Raw genomic sequence first — 17,794 nt, 5'->3', positions numbered from 1 at the left:
CTGCCGCGATAACGAGGATTTAACAGATCAAGAGCATGAATGAAGAGCTTTGACGACAAGCCGCCGTCAGAAATAGATTCGGTGCAGACGCAAACACAAGGGTTTCCATGGAGTCTTAAAAAGTCTTAGGCTTGATAATCTCAAAAGTCTTAAATACGAGCATATTTTGCTTCGTAGGTCTTAAATTACATTCAGTCAAGTCTTGAATTTAAATTATTTTAAACATTTCAAACAAAAAATGAAGAAATAATGATTATGAACCAAAAACAAGACAAAGAAATAACAGAAACCCCTACCCCTTTTTAACTATTCCTCACTTTCTATCATAAGTTACTCTATGTAAAAATCCATATAAATATATAACATATATACATTACATTAATATCTATATACACATACAATTTTAAACATACTGCATATAAATCCTCACGTCCTTCATTTCCAGTCTGGTTCCCTTTCGGCTCCGGCCTATTGTGTTTCTGTTCCTCATTAGTGGAGCTAACCCAGGAAGTATTTCTGGGTGTCTGGTGGTTCGTTTAGGTCTCAAATTTAACCCATAACGGTCTTAAAAAGTCTTAAATTTCCTTTGTTCAAACCTGCATGAACCCTGAAACAGAACAAGAAAAAGGTCTCATGGGGAAAAAAGTGTCGCTCTTCCTGTTTTTAGAAGTTTCTTATTGCAGGGTCATCACTTGGAGACACGTATTCTGACCCCACCAGACAGACAAATACATGAGCTCTTTCTTTCGTATCATAGCAGCTTTGTGATGAGGCTGTTGAGTTTTACCATCTTGGCTGATCATCATTTCATAATCAGATCAAAATATTTCCCGGCAAGTTTAGGTTTTGCTTGGACTTGTTTGTTGGTGTGGTTGTACTGCGTATGTATGAGTCAGTCAAAGAAAATGCAGGAGGCAATGAAAACACACAAGCTGTTATTCTTTATAAGAAATTGCTTCACATGTTCTTGGAAGTTGTTGTGGTAAAATTAATTTTTTTTAATTATTTTTTCTCCATCCAGGATGGACAGGCCTTCTCTGACGTACGGCGAAGCGATGCAGTATGGGATGGAGAATGTGTCGTGGCTAAGGAGACACTCGCGGTGGGGAAAGTAAGAGACCCAAACCCAACAATCACATGTTTCCCATCCCGTCGCCATCTTGGCAGGAACTGACTACCAGCTAACTCTCAGCTAATTCCAAAATCGTAGCTCTAAGCAGACAGACAGTAAACCTATGAGGACCCAGCTACCATCTAAATAATACAACACTTTAAGCCTTGATATAGAGTTTCACAACAATTCTCTCATGTGACATTGTCATGAAGGAAAACCAAGCTAGTTAGTCAGGCTGCAAACATGTTCATGTAGAGCTCCTCCTGGTGGCTGGAGGCTGTAGTATATGTCATAAGCTCCACCTCCTTGTTTCAGTAAGAATAAATCTAATATAACAAATAAATCTCTTTAATGGTGGGTGGTTTCTGTCATTTTAGGTAGTTAATATAATGCTGATGTGCACATACGTGGGCAAACAGTTAGAGAATATACACTTATATACCCGTAACGAAGCACAGTGGACAGTAAAATGTAGAAACTGTATGTAAGATAAAGAGGATAGCCAACCCTTCCTAAGAGACAACATTTTTTGTCATCATAGACATTTTAGAGGTGATGGGACAAAGTTTAGGGCCTAAAAATGGGCTGGACACGCCTATGTCGTATACCCTCATTCATATTCTGACTGGTTCTGTCTCAGTATCTCTTTCAACTCTTTTCCTCCTTCGTCTCTTTCTTCAGGCAGACGGTGAACTTGTTCCTCATCATCACCCAGCTCGGCTTCTGCTGCGTCTACTTTGTCTTCCTTAGCGACAACGTCAAACAGGTCAGAATCACACGTACATGCAAACTCATTTCCTGTCTCTGAAGGGACTTTATTGACACACAATGCATTTATGTATTGTCATGCCAACAAACTGCGTTTAAAGACTTAAAGAGGACATGAAATGTGCACATTTTGGCAGCAGCAAGGAAAGAGAACAGATGAAAGACTAGAACATGTGCAGATGACTTAACCAAGGACAAAGGGGAAGGCACGATGGTATATACACACATATATACACAAAGGCTGATGGGTTAATGAGACACAGGAAAAGCCAATCACATCCACCTTATTCTTAGCCCCCATGAGCCCTTGCATGAATTATGGGTGCGACTATGAACTGGAACCGGCGTTTGTTTACATGTTAACTGTTCACGACAAATCCACTTTCTCTCAGCAAACCTTGTACCTGCCTTGTTTGTTGCAGTCCACCCATATGTGCACTGTCTTAAAAAATAGAAAGCCTCTCTATAAACGACAGGATGAGCAGGAGCGGCATGGGACGTATCATGCTGTCAGGCTGCTGATATTTGAATAAATCACTGTGTCCTGCACAGTGCCCGATATCTGCGGTCAAATCTCCTCTTCTCCTTGGATGCAGAGCAGCTCGTGGATTTCACAGTCTTACCAGTACGCTGCCACGACTGACATAAAAAGTGTGTCATATATACCTATACAAGCTGTATATAAACGCAGCCACACATGCTTTCAGAGGTTGGTCTTTGTGGGAGTAGACCAAAACTTTGCTCTGTTTTTGTGCTGCTTGCAGCCCTGGAGCTTCTACAATGACACAGTCTGACAGTGGCGAAATTAGAATGTGACGGGCAGGTACATCGAAATCGATGTCGAAGCCGAGTCGAGCCGATAAAATGTCCCAGGTCGACTCCCAGGTCGACCTTGTTTGTTTTTTCATTGAAATGCATGTATCTCATGCTCAATACAGACTTGAGAGCCCTGCAACCACAAAGTAGGATGTAGGTGTTCCTCCGCTTTTTGTCAACAAAATGAAATGACCACACATATAACGTCTCAGTCGAGATCTTTCAGCCACATCCTTCTGTGTTCTTCATCCCTGGGTAGGCGGTGGAAACTCAACCAGTTCTCACATCAACACTTAGTCCGGAGTGCATTGCTCTTTAAGTCAACTTTGTTTGGTTGTTAGTACAACCGCAACTTGCACAACAAGTTCCCCGAGCTGTGCAAAGACATTTTAACTACATCCTTAATAAATTAAAACAGTCAAACGTTCAAATTAACTGCTACGGGAACAAATCCTGTTAACAACCAGTAGCTCCCTGCTGCTTCTGGTGTCTCACAGGAAGATGCGCCCGTAATCGTGTCTACATCAGGAATAAGGTGGATTACCAGAGGGAAACAGAGACAAGAAATACAGCAGGAAACTCTAAGAATGAAGCTTACAAAATAAAAGCAGCAAATGCTAAGAAAACCAAACTGGGTCACAGGAAATATTCAGAGTTCAATCTCATGAAGAGCAAAATATTCTGAAGTTGGTACCATGACGCTCTGTTCATCCTCCACTGGTATAAAACGTTCTCTTTACCTTAACTTAATCCTAATTCTAACCCTTAAATCTTAACCTTCGTTTAAAGAGGTAGCTCTGGGCTCTTTGCTTCCTGCAAACATTAAGAGAACGGTTCCTCAGAGGTAGAGCCTTTATTCAAACAAGGAATACCTGCAGGACATTTTACCACTACGTCTTATACAGTCGAGACTGTTTGCTCTGTCAGCAAGACGCACACATGACATCCTCTGACCTTTAACCTGCACCGCCTGCCTCGAGAAGCAGAATAAATCCTCTGGGTTTACATGACCCCATAAATGGACAGATAGAGAACAAATTAAAAGGCACAAACAAGGCTGTGTTAGCTCTAAATTTAGATCCATGGCCTTCAGGTTCCTTGAGGTCACATGTGACTCCAGATAAGAATAACACAACACGTTTAAAATGTAAAGCTAGAAAAATGTCTCAGGACAAAAGTTGCATGGTTGGTTGTTAAAACGATAAGAGAGTAAAGTCATTTCTTTACTATAAAACGCACCGATGTTAATTTAAAGAAAATCTAACTCATCCTACTTCTACATTTTAATTTGTGTTTCACCAAAGCGTGTGTTTGTTGTCATGTCACAGGAATGTTGTTAGTTGACTTTTAACCCCTTCACCTCCACTCTCTGTTTGACAAATTGATCTGTGTCTGTCTGCTATAATGTAAAACTATAATGTGCACTTCTTTAGTGTTTACATGAACGTCACTTTAACCCACCAGTGTAAGACAGCGTAGCATCAAGACGCTTCTCACCGAGTCTCCATTTCTACTTTAGTAGAAAGTGCTAACTCGTGCTAAATCGAGTTGGTAGGCCTAATAAAACTAGACTTAGTCTAAATAGTTGAGACTTTTTCCTGAAATGGTGAAAAGGAAAACATTAGCAAGAGGAGAGAGCCAGCCAGCTTCAAATGATAGAATTTCCTATTGGGGGAAAAATGAATCTGTCAACAACCAATCAGGAAATGATGTGTCAATGGTTGCTAAGGGAGAGGGAAAAGTTGTGGGGGTGAGGCTACTGATTGGGGCACCTGATAGTTTTGGACATGGTCCTAAATAGTTGGACAAAAAATGCATTTTAATGTAAATAGTTGCAAACAACTTGTTTTGCTAAATTTGTTCATAAGCTTTTGCAGTTTTCAGTTTAGATTTACATTCTAAAAATGGTTGGTTCAACATGTTTTCACAGTGAAATATCTAAGTTTTTCCTAGTGGGATTTGATGGTTTTCTTGTGGTTTTATGTCCAATGTGTTAATACAATTTGTCAAAATGAAATAAATAAGTGTGAAGTCACACATGTGAGGTTGAGCTGACAAGAATGAAGCTAAACAAGATGAAATGAAAAGGTAAAACCAAATTATACTCCAGTTATTAATCTCTGGACACCAGAGGGTTGAGGTGCTCACATCAAATAAAATTCAAATCACGCTCTTTTATGTATTTCTGTGTAAATATTGGATTTTAAAATGGAAGAGGTTAGATTTAATTTGAGCCAACACTACAGCTTCTTCCCACTAGATGGTGGTGTCCGTCTATATTCATAGTCTCCTCGGCTGCAGAGAAGCAGTCAAACCTTTTCAGCTCACGGTTCGTTTATTTATTAAATAATTAAACCGATGCAATGAGGAGCTGTTGGTTTCTCTGACCTCTCCGCCTCGTTTGGGTTCTTCCAGGTGGTAGAAGCAGCCAACTCCACCACCTTCAGCTGCCAAATAAACAACACCAACCAGACCCAGATCCTGGTTCGGAGCTTCGACTCCCGCATCTACATGCTCTTCTTCCTGCCCTTCGTCATCCTCCTGGTCTTCACCCCCAACCTGAAGTACCTGGCTCCCTTCTCTCTGGTGGCGAACCTGGTCATGACGGCTAGTTTGATCCTCATCTACTTCTACTCGCTCACGGTAACAAACACATTTGTGTCACATCTCTTTTTTTTGCTTGACGTTAACATTTGTTGTCCTGATTGTGTTTACACACGCAGAAGAAACCTGAGTCAAGTTATACATCCTCATAAACATGCATTAAAGTCTTTACTGACTTTGTCTGTGTCAGACTTTTGAAGCATTTCCCAAAGAGTAAATTTAATTAATTGAAAATTCAGAATCAGCTTTATTGGCTAAGTACATGTGCACATACAAGTATAAAAATATAAAAGCATAAGAAAAATAGAAAAACATTTTTGTGGCTCATTCATGGTCTTGGTCTCTTTTTAAAGCCAAGACTCTGAAGTTTCTGTCACAAAAGTCAGAATCGCTCTAAGTGGTTTTGTTCTTGAGTAATCAAAGTCGGCACACAGTTAAAAATAAGAAGATGGTTGAATCCTACAATGACTTTAATCAATGAAATCAGAAGAAAATGACATATTGCATCGTGCAGGATTTACTCAAACACAACTCATGTCCAGAGCTCTGATTGGTTCATAAATATACTGGTGTCCCATAAACCACCCAGAGGACGACAGAGGGTTAAACTCTTTGCATGGACGCTAGTGGTTGTGCTGCGTAACATCTGCTGGAAATATCGCAGAAGAAGAAGAAGAAGCAGGTGGAGGAGGAGGATGAGGGAGAGAAGAATCGAAGGAGACGTTATTGACAGAACTGAATTGATTCCCTGGAAGAAGATGAACAGAATGTCTCCGTGTTTCCAGAGGAAAAGAACCAACGCCTCCGTCCGCATGGATTCCAGCTTTGGTTCATTTTGTTTTTCTGCCTCACCTGATATTTTTTACAACCAGAGAGAGTTTACATGGTTATTAAAGGTTTACACCTCCACCTCCTCCACCTCTCAGGTCAGTCTGTTCTGACTGAGGTGGTTTTATTGTCATAATTAGTTGGATACTAGACTCCAGGTAAAGAACTACAGAACTTCACCAACGAATTGCAAATGTTTTTAATCCAAATTCCCATCAGTTTACTCAGCATGAATAATTTAAATGGAGCCCTGCACAGTCAGCTTGTTAACAAATATCTCCAAGGTCCATCACATAAGGTGGAGGATGACGAAGAGGAGATGCAGGAGAAAGACTTTTCAGTCCTGAATGTCTGGAGTCTTAGAAGATGAACCAAGATGTCTCCACATGGATTCCAGCTCCTTTCCCATCACTTAAAGAACCGGTTGTTTTTCTGCCTCCATGTTTCTCGCTCCTCGCCTGATGTTTTTACCCCACGTGGAGCAAACATGCTCAGAAAAGAATGGATTTATTCCAACAACCAGAGAGAAACCAGCACATTGAGGTGTTACATGGTTATCGGGAGATCACATTATCACAGGTTCACACCTCTTCTCGTCTGTCTGGACTCTATCTCTGAGCTTCTGCCCGGCTGATTGGATTCTGGGCTTGTTATGGATAACAGAACAACTGGTACCGACAGAGTCCGTAGATTACCTGCTGTCTGCCTGTGGGCTGTTTTCATCACGCGCCTCCTGCACTTTACTGATGTATAGCAGTCGCGTTCTCTGAGGAACGGCTTTGCCTTTAAAAGAAGCAATTTCTTGCATCAGAAACTTTACAAAGATTTAGAACAACGAGATGTATCTTTGCCATGAGGTGTTTTCTGTTACTGATGAATGACCCGAGCAACAAATTTTGGTGGAAACTGGGGCATGAAGACAAAAAGCATCTCAAAAACTGGCTGTTTTTGTTGTTGTTTTCATTTTGCTTGGTCCCATTTCTGATTAACGTGTTATTTAAGGTCTCTACATCATGATTTAAAGACTTTATTTAAGTTAAATTAATCACGTATGATTTCAATCATTGATTCTTCTCCTTCTTTTAAATTTAAACCAAAAGGGACTGTTTAAATTTGATCACATCACCTCTTATTCTCTCTGTTTATATATGACGCTGCTTATTTCACTGCTACTTATTAAAAACCTTGTTAAATAGTTGTTTGCGAGCTCCGAGGAGCAGCGTCCTCTTGGCACTAACTCATATTATTTAATGTGATTCCCAGTTATCTGTAGAGAGGAGATTATTACGGTTGGATGTGAATCACCCAGTTTGTCTTGGTTTATATTATCAAAGGAGTTAAAGTTTTATTTCCTTTCCACAGAACATCCCATACCCCATCGACCTACCGAAAGTGGGCAGAGCTAAAGACTACCCTCTCTTCTTTGGGACGGCCATCTTTGCCTTTGAAGGGATCGGAGTGGTAAGTAGCTGGAGCCTTTTTATATACCGATTAGGTTTTTATTATTTTGGAACTAGAAGAAGAAGAGGAAATGCTGTTTCACGGTGGTCACTGTTGTCCTGCTAACAGTTTTGCTTGTGTCTCTGCGGGTCGGCAGGTCCTTCCTCTGGAGAATAAGATGCAGAGGCCTCAGAAGTTCTCCCTGGTCCTGTATCTGGGGATGGGCATCGTCACCTTCCTCTACATCAGCCTCGGCACTATCGGTTATATGTGCTTTGGAGAGCACATAGATGGGAGCATCACTCTCAATCTGCCAAACTGCTGGTAAGATGGATTCATTCATTCATTTATCTCTGGGCTGAAACTGGAAAATTGATCAGTGGTGACTGGATGGACTGGATGTTACACTAGGGTGGAAAGACCCAAAAGAAAGAAATCAAGGCTCAGGATTTAAATTTTGTGGAGGCGACGTAGCCCTGAGGGCGAGAAACGTTGTAGGAAATCTTCCAGCACAATAAGAGCTGCTCAGGTTTTTAGTAAATAATTAAACGCATTCAGCAGCTGCAGTGTTTTCCAACGTGATGAGCTCTGAACATGACAGGATCTTGGCTCGGTCTTCCAACGGGCACCAGCCGCTGTGCACCACGGGGCTAAAGTAAGTTAAAGGAGGTTAAACTCGCTGCTGGGTCCTAATCATCCGTGATTACATGGTCCCACGCGGTCCTGTAGTCGGCCCAGGCATCTTTAAAACGAGCAGCCGAGCTCAGCGGAGGAAATTTAGTTCGTTTCAGATCAGATTCAGGACTTATTCAGGATGATTTCCTTATCTATACCAGTTCTTCTTCTTCTGCTTCTGGTTTATTTTGCAGACTAACCACAGCTGCATTAGTGCCATGATTTTTCCTTTGAGAGCACATGAGGGGGTTCATTTAAAGGTCCCTGATCTGAGTCAATGGTCTAAATAATATCACGCAGTAGATCTGGGTTAAAAGAAAAACAAAAGAAGACTCAAGTTCTTGTAGATTAGCTGGAGGTTGACAACAAAAACAACTGTAGACCATATTGTAAGTCTAAATTGCAAAATTTACATCCTAACATTTACATCCTTCTCCATAAATCTACTCTCCATCTTTCCAACAATATTGACTTCAATAAAAAACTACATTCCAACTCAGAAACTTTAGACTTCCATTATAATAGCGTTCATGTTACAGGTTAACTTGGAGTATATTGGTATATTGTTACCATTTGCTGAACATTAAAATATGTGCAGTAGCTATTCATTTTTATTTTGGAAGCAGTAATCAGACAATCAGACAATATCCCACATCAACAAGTTTTCTTTTCGCCTTGTTGATAATTGAAATCAAACGCCTTCATGAGTCCTGCATATTGAACATGCAGGGAGACACATGCAATACTGGTTAAAAACTGATGGTGAGCTCAGATCAGACGAGCTTTGGTGCAACCCCCCGAGATCTCAGGACCCACTGGCATAGAACATAAATCTCTGCACATAGACGGGGACCTCACAACTAAAGAAATGTAAGCTGGTTCTGGATGGAAGAGGCCTTAATGGGGCCGATATTGCCTCATGGTTCAGTCTTTCATACTGCAGCATTTTGTTCACTCAGACCCTTCAGGTATCTCCACATCGACTCCCATGTTATATCAGCAGCTTGTGTTTGTATCTGAGTTTCTCTACACAGCGTCTTAGACACATCTCTAATGTAGGTACAGAATCTGACTTCCATCGTCGTAAGATTCTTCTTTTTGCACCAAGCAGCAAGATGTACAGGCAGTTTTATGTCATTAGGGTTCACACTCACTAAATCACCTTTGTTTAATTAAGCCTGTGATCAGGTGTGTTAACTGAATAGTATTTTAAAGCGTCAGATTATTACTTGTCTTGTCCCTTGTGGATCTGAGCAAACACACAGTTAAGAAGCTGATTTTCATTCATCCAGGGACAAAAGTGGCTTCAGTTGAGGCGTCGTTCTCATTCTAATGAAGTTAAACTAACCAAACGCTGTTTGCTCGTTACTTATTGCTATCATCACAGCTGTAAGAGAGAGGCGTGTGTGTGAATGCTTCCCAGGACCGGACTGATGGCACTAATTAGTGGAATAGATTAGCTGTTCAATGAGGCTGAAAACTCAAAGGCTGTAATTACCAGCGTCTCAGTTTGAAACATTGAGCAGAAGACGTGTTTGTCGTTTAACAAGGATCCCTCTCCAGCTCCTCATGTGTCTCTGACGGACCCCGAGCATAAAAATTGGCGCCTTGTCCCCCTTCATCAATAGTTTCTTGTTTGGCTGCAGCTCAGCGTGGTTTTAAATCTCTGCTTTTGTTTTCCAGGACGTATCAGGCTGTGAAGCTGCTCTACTGCTTCGGTATATTCATCACCTTCGCGCTGCAGTTCTACGTCCCGGCCGAGATCCTCATACCATCGGTGGTGGCTCGCGTGCCGGAGAGATGGGAGACGCCGGTGGACCTGCTGCTGCGTACCGTCCTCGTCATCTTCACCTGTGAGTGTAAACTGGCCGACCAGTATTTTACTATTTAAAGGTCCAGATTGTTGGATTTGGCAGCATCTAGTGGTAGCTCTGCAGGTAATGTGTGCACACTCCTTGTTTTGTAGCCGTCTTTGCAGGGCACCAGGGATTTTATTGATTATCTATCAGTTCCTCCTGTGAATTTTTGGTTTGTGTATTTCTGTTGAGGTAATTACTTTCCCCGTCTGATGATTTACTGAACACGAGTTCCTTGGGGGCAGGAGGAGAGACTGTGTAGGTGTTTGATGTCATAGAAAGGGAACATTTTCTGTTTTCATGTAACAAGTTGTTACAGAAATGTCTTGTAGTTGTGGATATACAGATATGGGTCATCTTCATTCAAGCTGTCATGTGTATTAACTTTGGGAAACCAGCCAATCGCATGACAAACTCTGTAAAAACTACAAGAGACGAATGTTTCTCTGTTGTGTGTCTGTGAAGGTTCTCAGTTACACAGGTCATCATAATCCAATAGGTGCTGAATAAAAGCAGCTGGATTTGTAGAATTTCTTGAAGATGTTTGAATCGGTCTCTTCCTCTTCAGAGAGACTAGTGGGAAGTTTAGGTTTAAATGTGAAAACTCTGTGAGTGAAAACCCGTCAGAAACTCGCTTGACCAGAAACTGATGCCACTAATTTCCATAACTGCTGTGTATTTACCTGACGTTAAGAGGAAGCATTGTGTGCCCAGGCTACTTATCCTATGAATGGTGCTCTAACGAAGTTATTGTCACTCAGTGCGTTTACATGCATGGACTCTAACTAGAACTTAAGTGCATGTAAACACGTTGCTCCGACTAAAATTAGAGTTTTCTTTATCCGATTAAGACGCCCAGAAGTAGCACACACACACAAGACTATAAAAAAATGTATGTATAGTTTGAAATGCCGATGTCTGCAGCATGAATGACTCTTGTTTATTATATGACGTAATAGATCAACAGGAAAGCAGACCATATTAATGTGGTATTAACCTGCTGAAAAGACACATATCGCCACCTAGTGTGGAGGAGGAGGAGGACATGTTCCCTTCAGTTATTTGCATGTAAACTGGGACAAGGACTGTAGTCAGAAAGTTGAATTTCGTGCATGTCTCTATTAGCGTGAGTCTCCAGTCTCAAGGTGTGAATAGTGTTGAAACTTGTTGGGGACAGAAGTGAAGACTGAATTGTAAATCGATGGCAGATTAAATCTCAGTCCACCTTTTCCCACTTTGACACCGATGGCTTCCTTTACTCCTCTCTCTGTTTGCAACTCTGTGTGTTGAGGTATAGTTGTCTCCAATTGTACTTACAATATACTTTTCAGTATTGTGTGATTATTATTATGTGTGTGAGTTTTATATATCAGACAATTTCCACCACAGTAAACAAATAGGAAACTGGTTTCTGGATCCTCACTAGCTCTGCTGGAAATATATAACTTATAATAAGTTGCACTGTTCCAGTCTCTTCTGGTGAAGTGAAGCCACTTTGGACCGTTTCAGTCTCTCCACCATCACGTCTTCTTCGTGGTCACGTGATGTGAATGTGCCGTAACGATTCGGCTTGAAAAGAATCAATAAACATGAAGGCTAACAATGTCCATAAATTCAACCATACATTGGTTCTTTAAAGGACCCGGTTCTCGATGGCCATCTGGATCCATTTGCTCTAGTAATTTGTCTAAGTTGCAGCCGTCTTATCTGTAATTTGTAAAAATAAAAATCACAAATGCATATTACTGCTCAGTTTCTATTAAACCTCTTTCCACTTAAGAATTATGAGGACTGTTATAAATCAAAGTCGAGATGCTGCTGCAGAGCATCCAGAGCTTCCTTCACAGAAACGAACAGAAGCTCAAAATCATCAGATGAACAAAATCATGAAGGAGGATTAGAGGGATGAATTTTACGTAGTGGCGCATTAATTATTGTCATTGTTTACCCATATCTGCAAAGTAACTAAAGCCGTTGGGATGTGTAGAGGCATAAAAAGCAGAATATTAACTCAGAAAGCAGCAGAGACGCCACAAACTTATTCTGTGCAAATTAAATTTAGTCCATATTCCTCTGGTCAAAACACAGAATTCCTGAAGTATCTTTTTTTGCAGCTAATCGTGCAATAATTTAATATTTAGAAGGTGAATTAACAGTGTCGCTCAGAACCCTCTTTTAGACACTTTAGGAGCTTTGTTGGAGACGATCTCATTTTTAATTGAGTCATAATTTGTTCTGACTGTAGACTTTAAAATTATATTCCTGACCACAGTCAGTTTATTTTAGCGCATGTTCCTTATAGTGAAACATCTGCATAGTTTATTTTTACACATCTGCCTCATTAGGATCCTGAGTTTTGTGAGTTTACATCAACAGGTGTTTCTAACCATTGATCGACCTGTAGATTGTTGTGTGCGTGCCCTTCCAGCCGTGCATGTGTGCGCTAATGACCGTCTCTTTTGTGGCGTGAGTTGGAAACGGAAAGAAAATTAAACCCGAAGACACGTGCGTTTCCCCTTTTCCCTCAGCAGGAAGGAGGAATGAAGTTCCTGTAATAGCCCAGTTGGACTATTTATAGCACCAGTGCTCCTCCAATTACTATCGATTCCCATCCAGGCAGGACTGCGGATTTTTTAACTGTATGTCGTCCTCCATCATTGTGGAGGTGCTGAGGCACGTTGAAGTCAGCAGGGGGCATACTTACACCTACTCATTTAAACATCATTACAGTCACATTAAAGCTGCAGGGGTTGAGGTTTCCAATCCCTGGAAGCAGGAAGACGGCGGTGAGATGAAAATGGATTTTTTTCCCCCCTTTCTCAACCATAAAACCTACTTCTATCAAACCGAAACATGCTCTTCTATACACGAGGTTAATATTTAATTACAGAGAAACAGCTTCTTATTATTGATTTCCCCTTTAACCCCTTCACCCGCCCACCCCCAGTAGTAGCTTGCCTATTTGTATGTGCAGCCATTGTTCGAATGTGCAGGGTTTCAAGCGAAGCGTGCATTGTGTTTACTGTGTTGATTCAACATTTGAGAGAAAAACTGGTTTCGGCGTCTTTTGTCTGGGGTTCGAAAACAAAATTGAGGCAAAGGCGGAAAATTAAGTTGTGACTGTACTGGGTGAGTGCACAAAATGAAGAAGAAGAAGAAGCTCTCAAAGACCACGGAAACACATAGACTGTTCATTATAATATCGTTTAAGGTGACATTTGGATTAGTTTGATGGCTGCTTGGTCAGTTTTAGCTTCTCACAACTTAAGAATCCAGGTCCATATGTGTGACTATGGCCTCTGTGAGAAGGAAAAACCTTAGTGGGTTTATTTCTACACTGTGGCTGTTTAATTAGATAGTAGAAAACACCCTGATAGCATTGATATCATACACAAAGACGCCACTGAACGCGTTGTAACGTCAGCTTGTGTTTATGCACATATATTGTAAAGTTAAAATGGTACCAGTACCAATGAGGTAACCAGAATACCCAAAGTGTGCCACATTGGCTTTGTACCACTTCACAGGGGTTGGGGAATAACACCTACTTCATGGCCTTAATGAGCTGTGGGTAGCTACAGAAGGCGTAAAGACAAAGGCTATAATTAGAGATTATCTCATGGTGGTTGGGCTCAGACTTTTGGTACAGAATGAAAAGCCAGAGCATCTGGAAGAAGGTTAAAATGGTTGAAACGTCCATGGAGGCTCACATGTTCCTTAGAGATCTAAAAGATGACAAATAACACAGAGAGAACAGGGATTCTGATAAACTTTCCCGTAGACTGAAGGAATAATTTAAATGTGAAATACTACAGTCTGCTTGTATGAAAAGAGATGTCTGAGTAGTTTAGTCCGTCGCCACGCTCCAAAAACTGGATTATTTGATTACATTCTGTTGCAAAAAATGTGATTGATGGTACTAATGAATCCTGGATGGGCAGATCACCATTAGCAAACTGACAGGATGCTAACCGCTGCCTCGAGGCGTTTCACCGTCGTCCATGTTGACAAGAAAGACAAACTAAACGAGGCCTTGAAAACAGCTTACTCCGTCAAAAACAAGGTCCTGGAGATGCAATTGAGTTTGCAAGCAGGCAGCGGTGAAATCGATGGCTAATCTTCAAGTAATGAGGAGGATGGAAGCTCACCTCCATGTTTCATTGTGTTTACAATGAATTTAGGTTTAAGCTCCGTTATCAAATCAGGAGGATCAGGAGTGGTTTTGTTTTGAGCGGAATTCTAATTCAAGTTGTCCTTCGATAACCTGAATCACATCTTCTCCTTCAGAAAAACGTGCTGAATAAACCTTAAGATCAGCATCATTATTTAACGTGGTTGACATTTTACTATCCGCATCTAAACCTAAGACATCCCTTTATAAAATAAAGCAACAGCAACAACACAAGTTTATGTAGCTCTATAAATTTAAACTAAGTGATCTATAATACAGAGTCATAGACGGTATAAATAATGGTCGGTGGAGTAGCTCCTCAAAATTGAAAGCTACTAGAGCTCCCCCTGGTGTCTAGCTGCGGTATAGGTCATAAGCTCCACCCCCTCCATGTTAGTGGGCGGGACTTGGGCCAAAAAATACACTAAAATAAATTTTTTCAAGGGTGTTTTTTTGTCATTTCAGGTAGTTCTTATAATGTTGATGAATGCTCATTTCATTCATTCATTTTAGTTTGTTATTTGGCGCCATAGAAACAGGAAACAGTGCAAGGAAGTGGAAACATGTCGTCTATAAAACCATGAGGAAGCAAGGAAACCGTTGGGCAACCTGAAAACCAGTAACACCGGTGTGTTGATGGAAGTTGGGGGTTTTCAGGTGCTTTGCTGGTGTCTTTGCCAGAATATAGTCGCAAGTCTCTATCTGCCCTAGTCAGTCCCTTCATGTTAATTGCATTGACATTTGTACAGGTCACAAGAAGTAAGTAGGAAAATTCTTGAATTGGCAACACCACATTACAGCGCCTATGCTAAGCTAAAGCTGACAGCTGTGCTGCTGGACAATGGCCGGACTGATTTAAAAACGCCTTTTCTCACTCATCCAGCTCTAGGGAACACATAGGGCCCTTAAAAGAGGCCTAAAAGCATCTTATAAACTCTGTGCTTGCAGCCTGTGAAGCTTTCTTATCAAGCTTGGATCAGCTGCATCAGAGGCGCTTTCATGTAAAAATGAGTTGTCGTCATCTTTTTGCAGGTGTAAGGGTCACGCGTGGCCTCTCGAGTTTACAGCAGAACGCAATCTGAATAACTAACAATATGCAAAAGGTTCCACTCTCTGAGTAGGTGTGTTTTGTGTCCTACGCACTTGTGCAGATGTGAAGTGGTTGAGGTGCATAGAAGCCTTTACAGAATGATGGATGTTCACAACGCGGTTTAAATGAGCCCGTAGGGGGACGCGAAGGCGTCATAACATTGCAGATACATTCGAGTTTGATGCAGATTCTCGACACCAAGGAGTGCTTGAAGTTTTTTTTTGTATTGTATGTGCTTTATTGGACCGTGCCGTGCATGTGGGGGCAATAACTCGGAGGGTAAATAGAAAAGTCTCCCCTCCAAGTCATCTCCAGCCTCACTTCATTGTCTTTCCCTTCATGCCTGCTGCATACGTTGGCCATAACCGTAGCGCTCGCTAGCCCCGAGATCTTCATTTCCTTTATTAGCTGCGATTTGGGCCCGATGAAGAATTATGCAGATGCCATTTACCATGCCGTGCAGGTTTCCTCCACATGCATGCTGATGAGCTAATGAAAGGGAATAAATGCATACATGTGCCGCTTCATGCCTGCAGGTCATTTGCAAGGCAGCAGCTCCTTGGTTTCGTTGGCGCCGCGTGAAGTGTTTGTGGACACGGTGCTGCAACAAGAAAAGACCTGCTTCCAGCGGGACGGCGCTGATGAATGCCTGGAGGACGGAGACAAGGGACTAGTACCAGCATGAAATTTTTTGAATCGGAATATAAGATGAGACAGAAGCCGAACGTTGTCATCTGTGTATGTACGGGGCGAATCTCGAGGAACATGCCTCTGAGAATTACAGCCTTGGAATCGAGAGCAGATGTTGGTTCTTTGCTCTCTGTGCTTTTAGCGATTGGTTTACATCTCAAGGTTATGTGAGAGTGTAGCAAAAGACGGACGGAGAGATTTTAGTTTTTTATCTTCTTCTAAACGTTACAAAGAAATGAGGGGTGCAACTCAAAACTTAAGACGAACGAAGTGTTTACAAATGCAGCGCATCCCCACCTGAAGGATGTTTCCTCTTCAAAGTTTTAATCCTTGCGTCTTAAATCTTTAGCGCAGGGTTAATTTTGAATGGATTTTTGTTTTCTCTCGTCTCTTTACTCGAGCTGACGTTTGACTGGCAGAAGAGTAAAAAAAGAAGTTTGATTTACTAGTTGCTTCGACAACAAAGCTCCACCAAAACACTCAGATAAGAGTAAAAAAGAGACGATGCTCAGCTTTGACTCGTGCTCCCGCTCGAAAGGTCGGTTCATTTCAGTGCGGTGCAGGTTTCTTTTGAAGTGAGCACTCTACTCTAATTTACATGAGACGGGCTGAGGTGTGGAGGAGCTCACTGTTGCTGTTGGTGCTGTTTGGGATCAGAGAGCCTCTGAGTGGCAGCAGTAGAAATGTTACATGGCTTTAACTCCATTAATCAAGCTTTGGCTGCTTGTGGGGGTTTTACAACACCTTGGAAGTTGCAAATATTTGACTTTTAAACCCCTGATTACAGGTTCTTTTGGCTAAACTGTTGGTTGTTTATTCCACTGCTGCAGAATATGACCTCATTTACTCAAAAAACATAAAATGCAACACAATTCCCAAACGTATGACCACTCATTCAAAACAGCTTCTTCTTCGTCCTCCATCAGACCAGGTTCATAAATGTGTGCTACTGTGTATAAGTGAACCTAAATGGCAGTCAAGCAGTTTATACCTTTAGCAAAATAACAACATTTAAAGTAAAACTTGCTAGAGCCAGACGCCAGTAGATGGTTCACAAGTAAAAAAATGTTTTACTGTGAAAGCTCGGCTCAGAGGAAGGACTTTCTGGTGAATATAAGGTTTATTCAGGCTGATATTAGTTGTTATCCAGGGGCCACCTGGGTTCATGTGTTGTATACTTGCTGTACTCAATAAACTCCAGGGTCCTTTCCACTGAGCTGGAATCTCTGTTTTCTGAAGAACGCTTCCAACAAGCTTCTCTCAGTAACTTTTAATGCTTTCGCTAATAAAGCTTTAACCCACTTTAGCCATATTCACCCAACGCTGACAAACGAGAAATGAAAAAAAAACAAAGATCAATGCCTTGTTCCTCCCAGTGTGGCAGCTATATATTGCCTCCACTGGTCATTACGTTTTTGCTTCCTTTCTGTGAGTCACTTTGCCACAGGCCTGAGCCGAGCAGCTAGCGTGTGTTGTTAAGCTGTTGATGGGAACGAGAGAGGACGTGAGGATGTTGCGTGAGCCTCCTCTTCGTCTGTTTTTTTTTGGTTTTTGTTTTCCCCTTATGCTTCATTCCCAGGGCGCTGGTGGATAAAGGTGGATAACGTGCCAGTAGGAATTGCATCCTGCATGTTGTTGGACAGAAGACGTTCACCTTTCTGTCTCGTGGAGCGAATCACCTCTGCTACGTGATCTTTAGCTTTTAGTGCCTGGTTCAGTTTGTCAGAATCACAGATTTAAAG

The 17,794-nt window shown here is 41.5% G+C and overlaps 1 protein-coding gene across 2 annotated transcripts in view; it reads left to right on the top strand.

Annotated features, from left to right (window-relative positions):
* slc36a1 (solute carrier family 36 member 1) overlaps positions 1-17,794 on the top strand; it is a 41,271-nt gene that overhangs the window by 9,538 nt on the left and 13,939 nt on the right. For both annotated transcript variants that reach the window (XM_047585238.1, XM_047585239.1), the window contains exons 6-11: positions 1,022-1,111; positions 1,796-1,880; positions 5,114-5,341; positions 7,493-7,591; positions 7,728-7,894; positions 9,929-10,098. In XM_047585238.1, the coding sequence (XP_047441194.1) occupies positions 1,022-1,111; positions 1,796-1,880; positions 5,114-5,341; positions 7,493-7,591; positions 7,728-7,894; positions 9,929-10,098 (839 nt within the window). The remainder of the gene's footprint in view (positions 1-1,021; positions 1,112-1,795; positions 1,881-5,113; positions 5,342-7,492; positions 7,592-7,727; positions 7,895-9,928; positions 10,099-17,794) is intronic.

Source organism: Mugil cephalus, chromosome 5 (assembly GCF_022458985.1).
Source record: "Mugil cephalus isolate CIBA_MC_2020 chromosome 5, CIBA_Mcephalus_1.1, whole genome shotgun sequence".
NCBI lineage: Eukaryota > Metazoa > Chordata > Actinopteri > Mugiliformes > Mugilidae > Mugil > Mugil cephalus.
The sequence above is the reverse complement of the archived record's forward strand: the minus strand, read 5'-3'. Positions and strand labels throughout refer to the sequence as shown.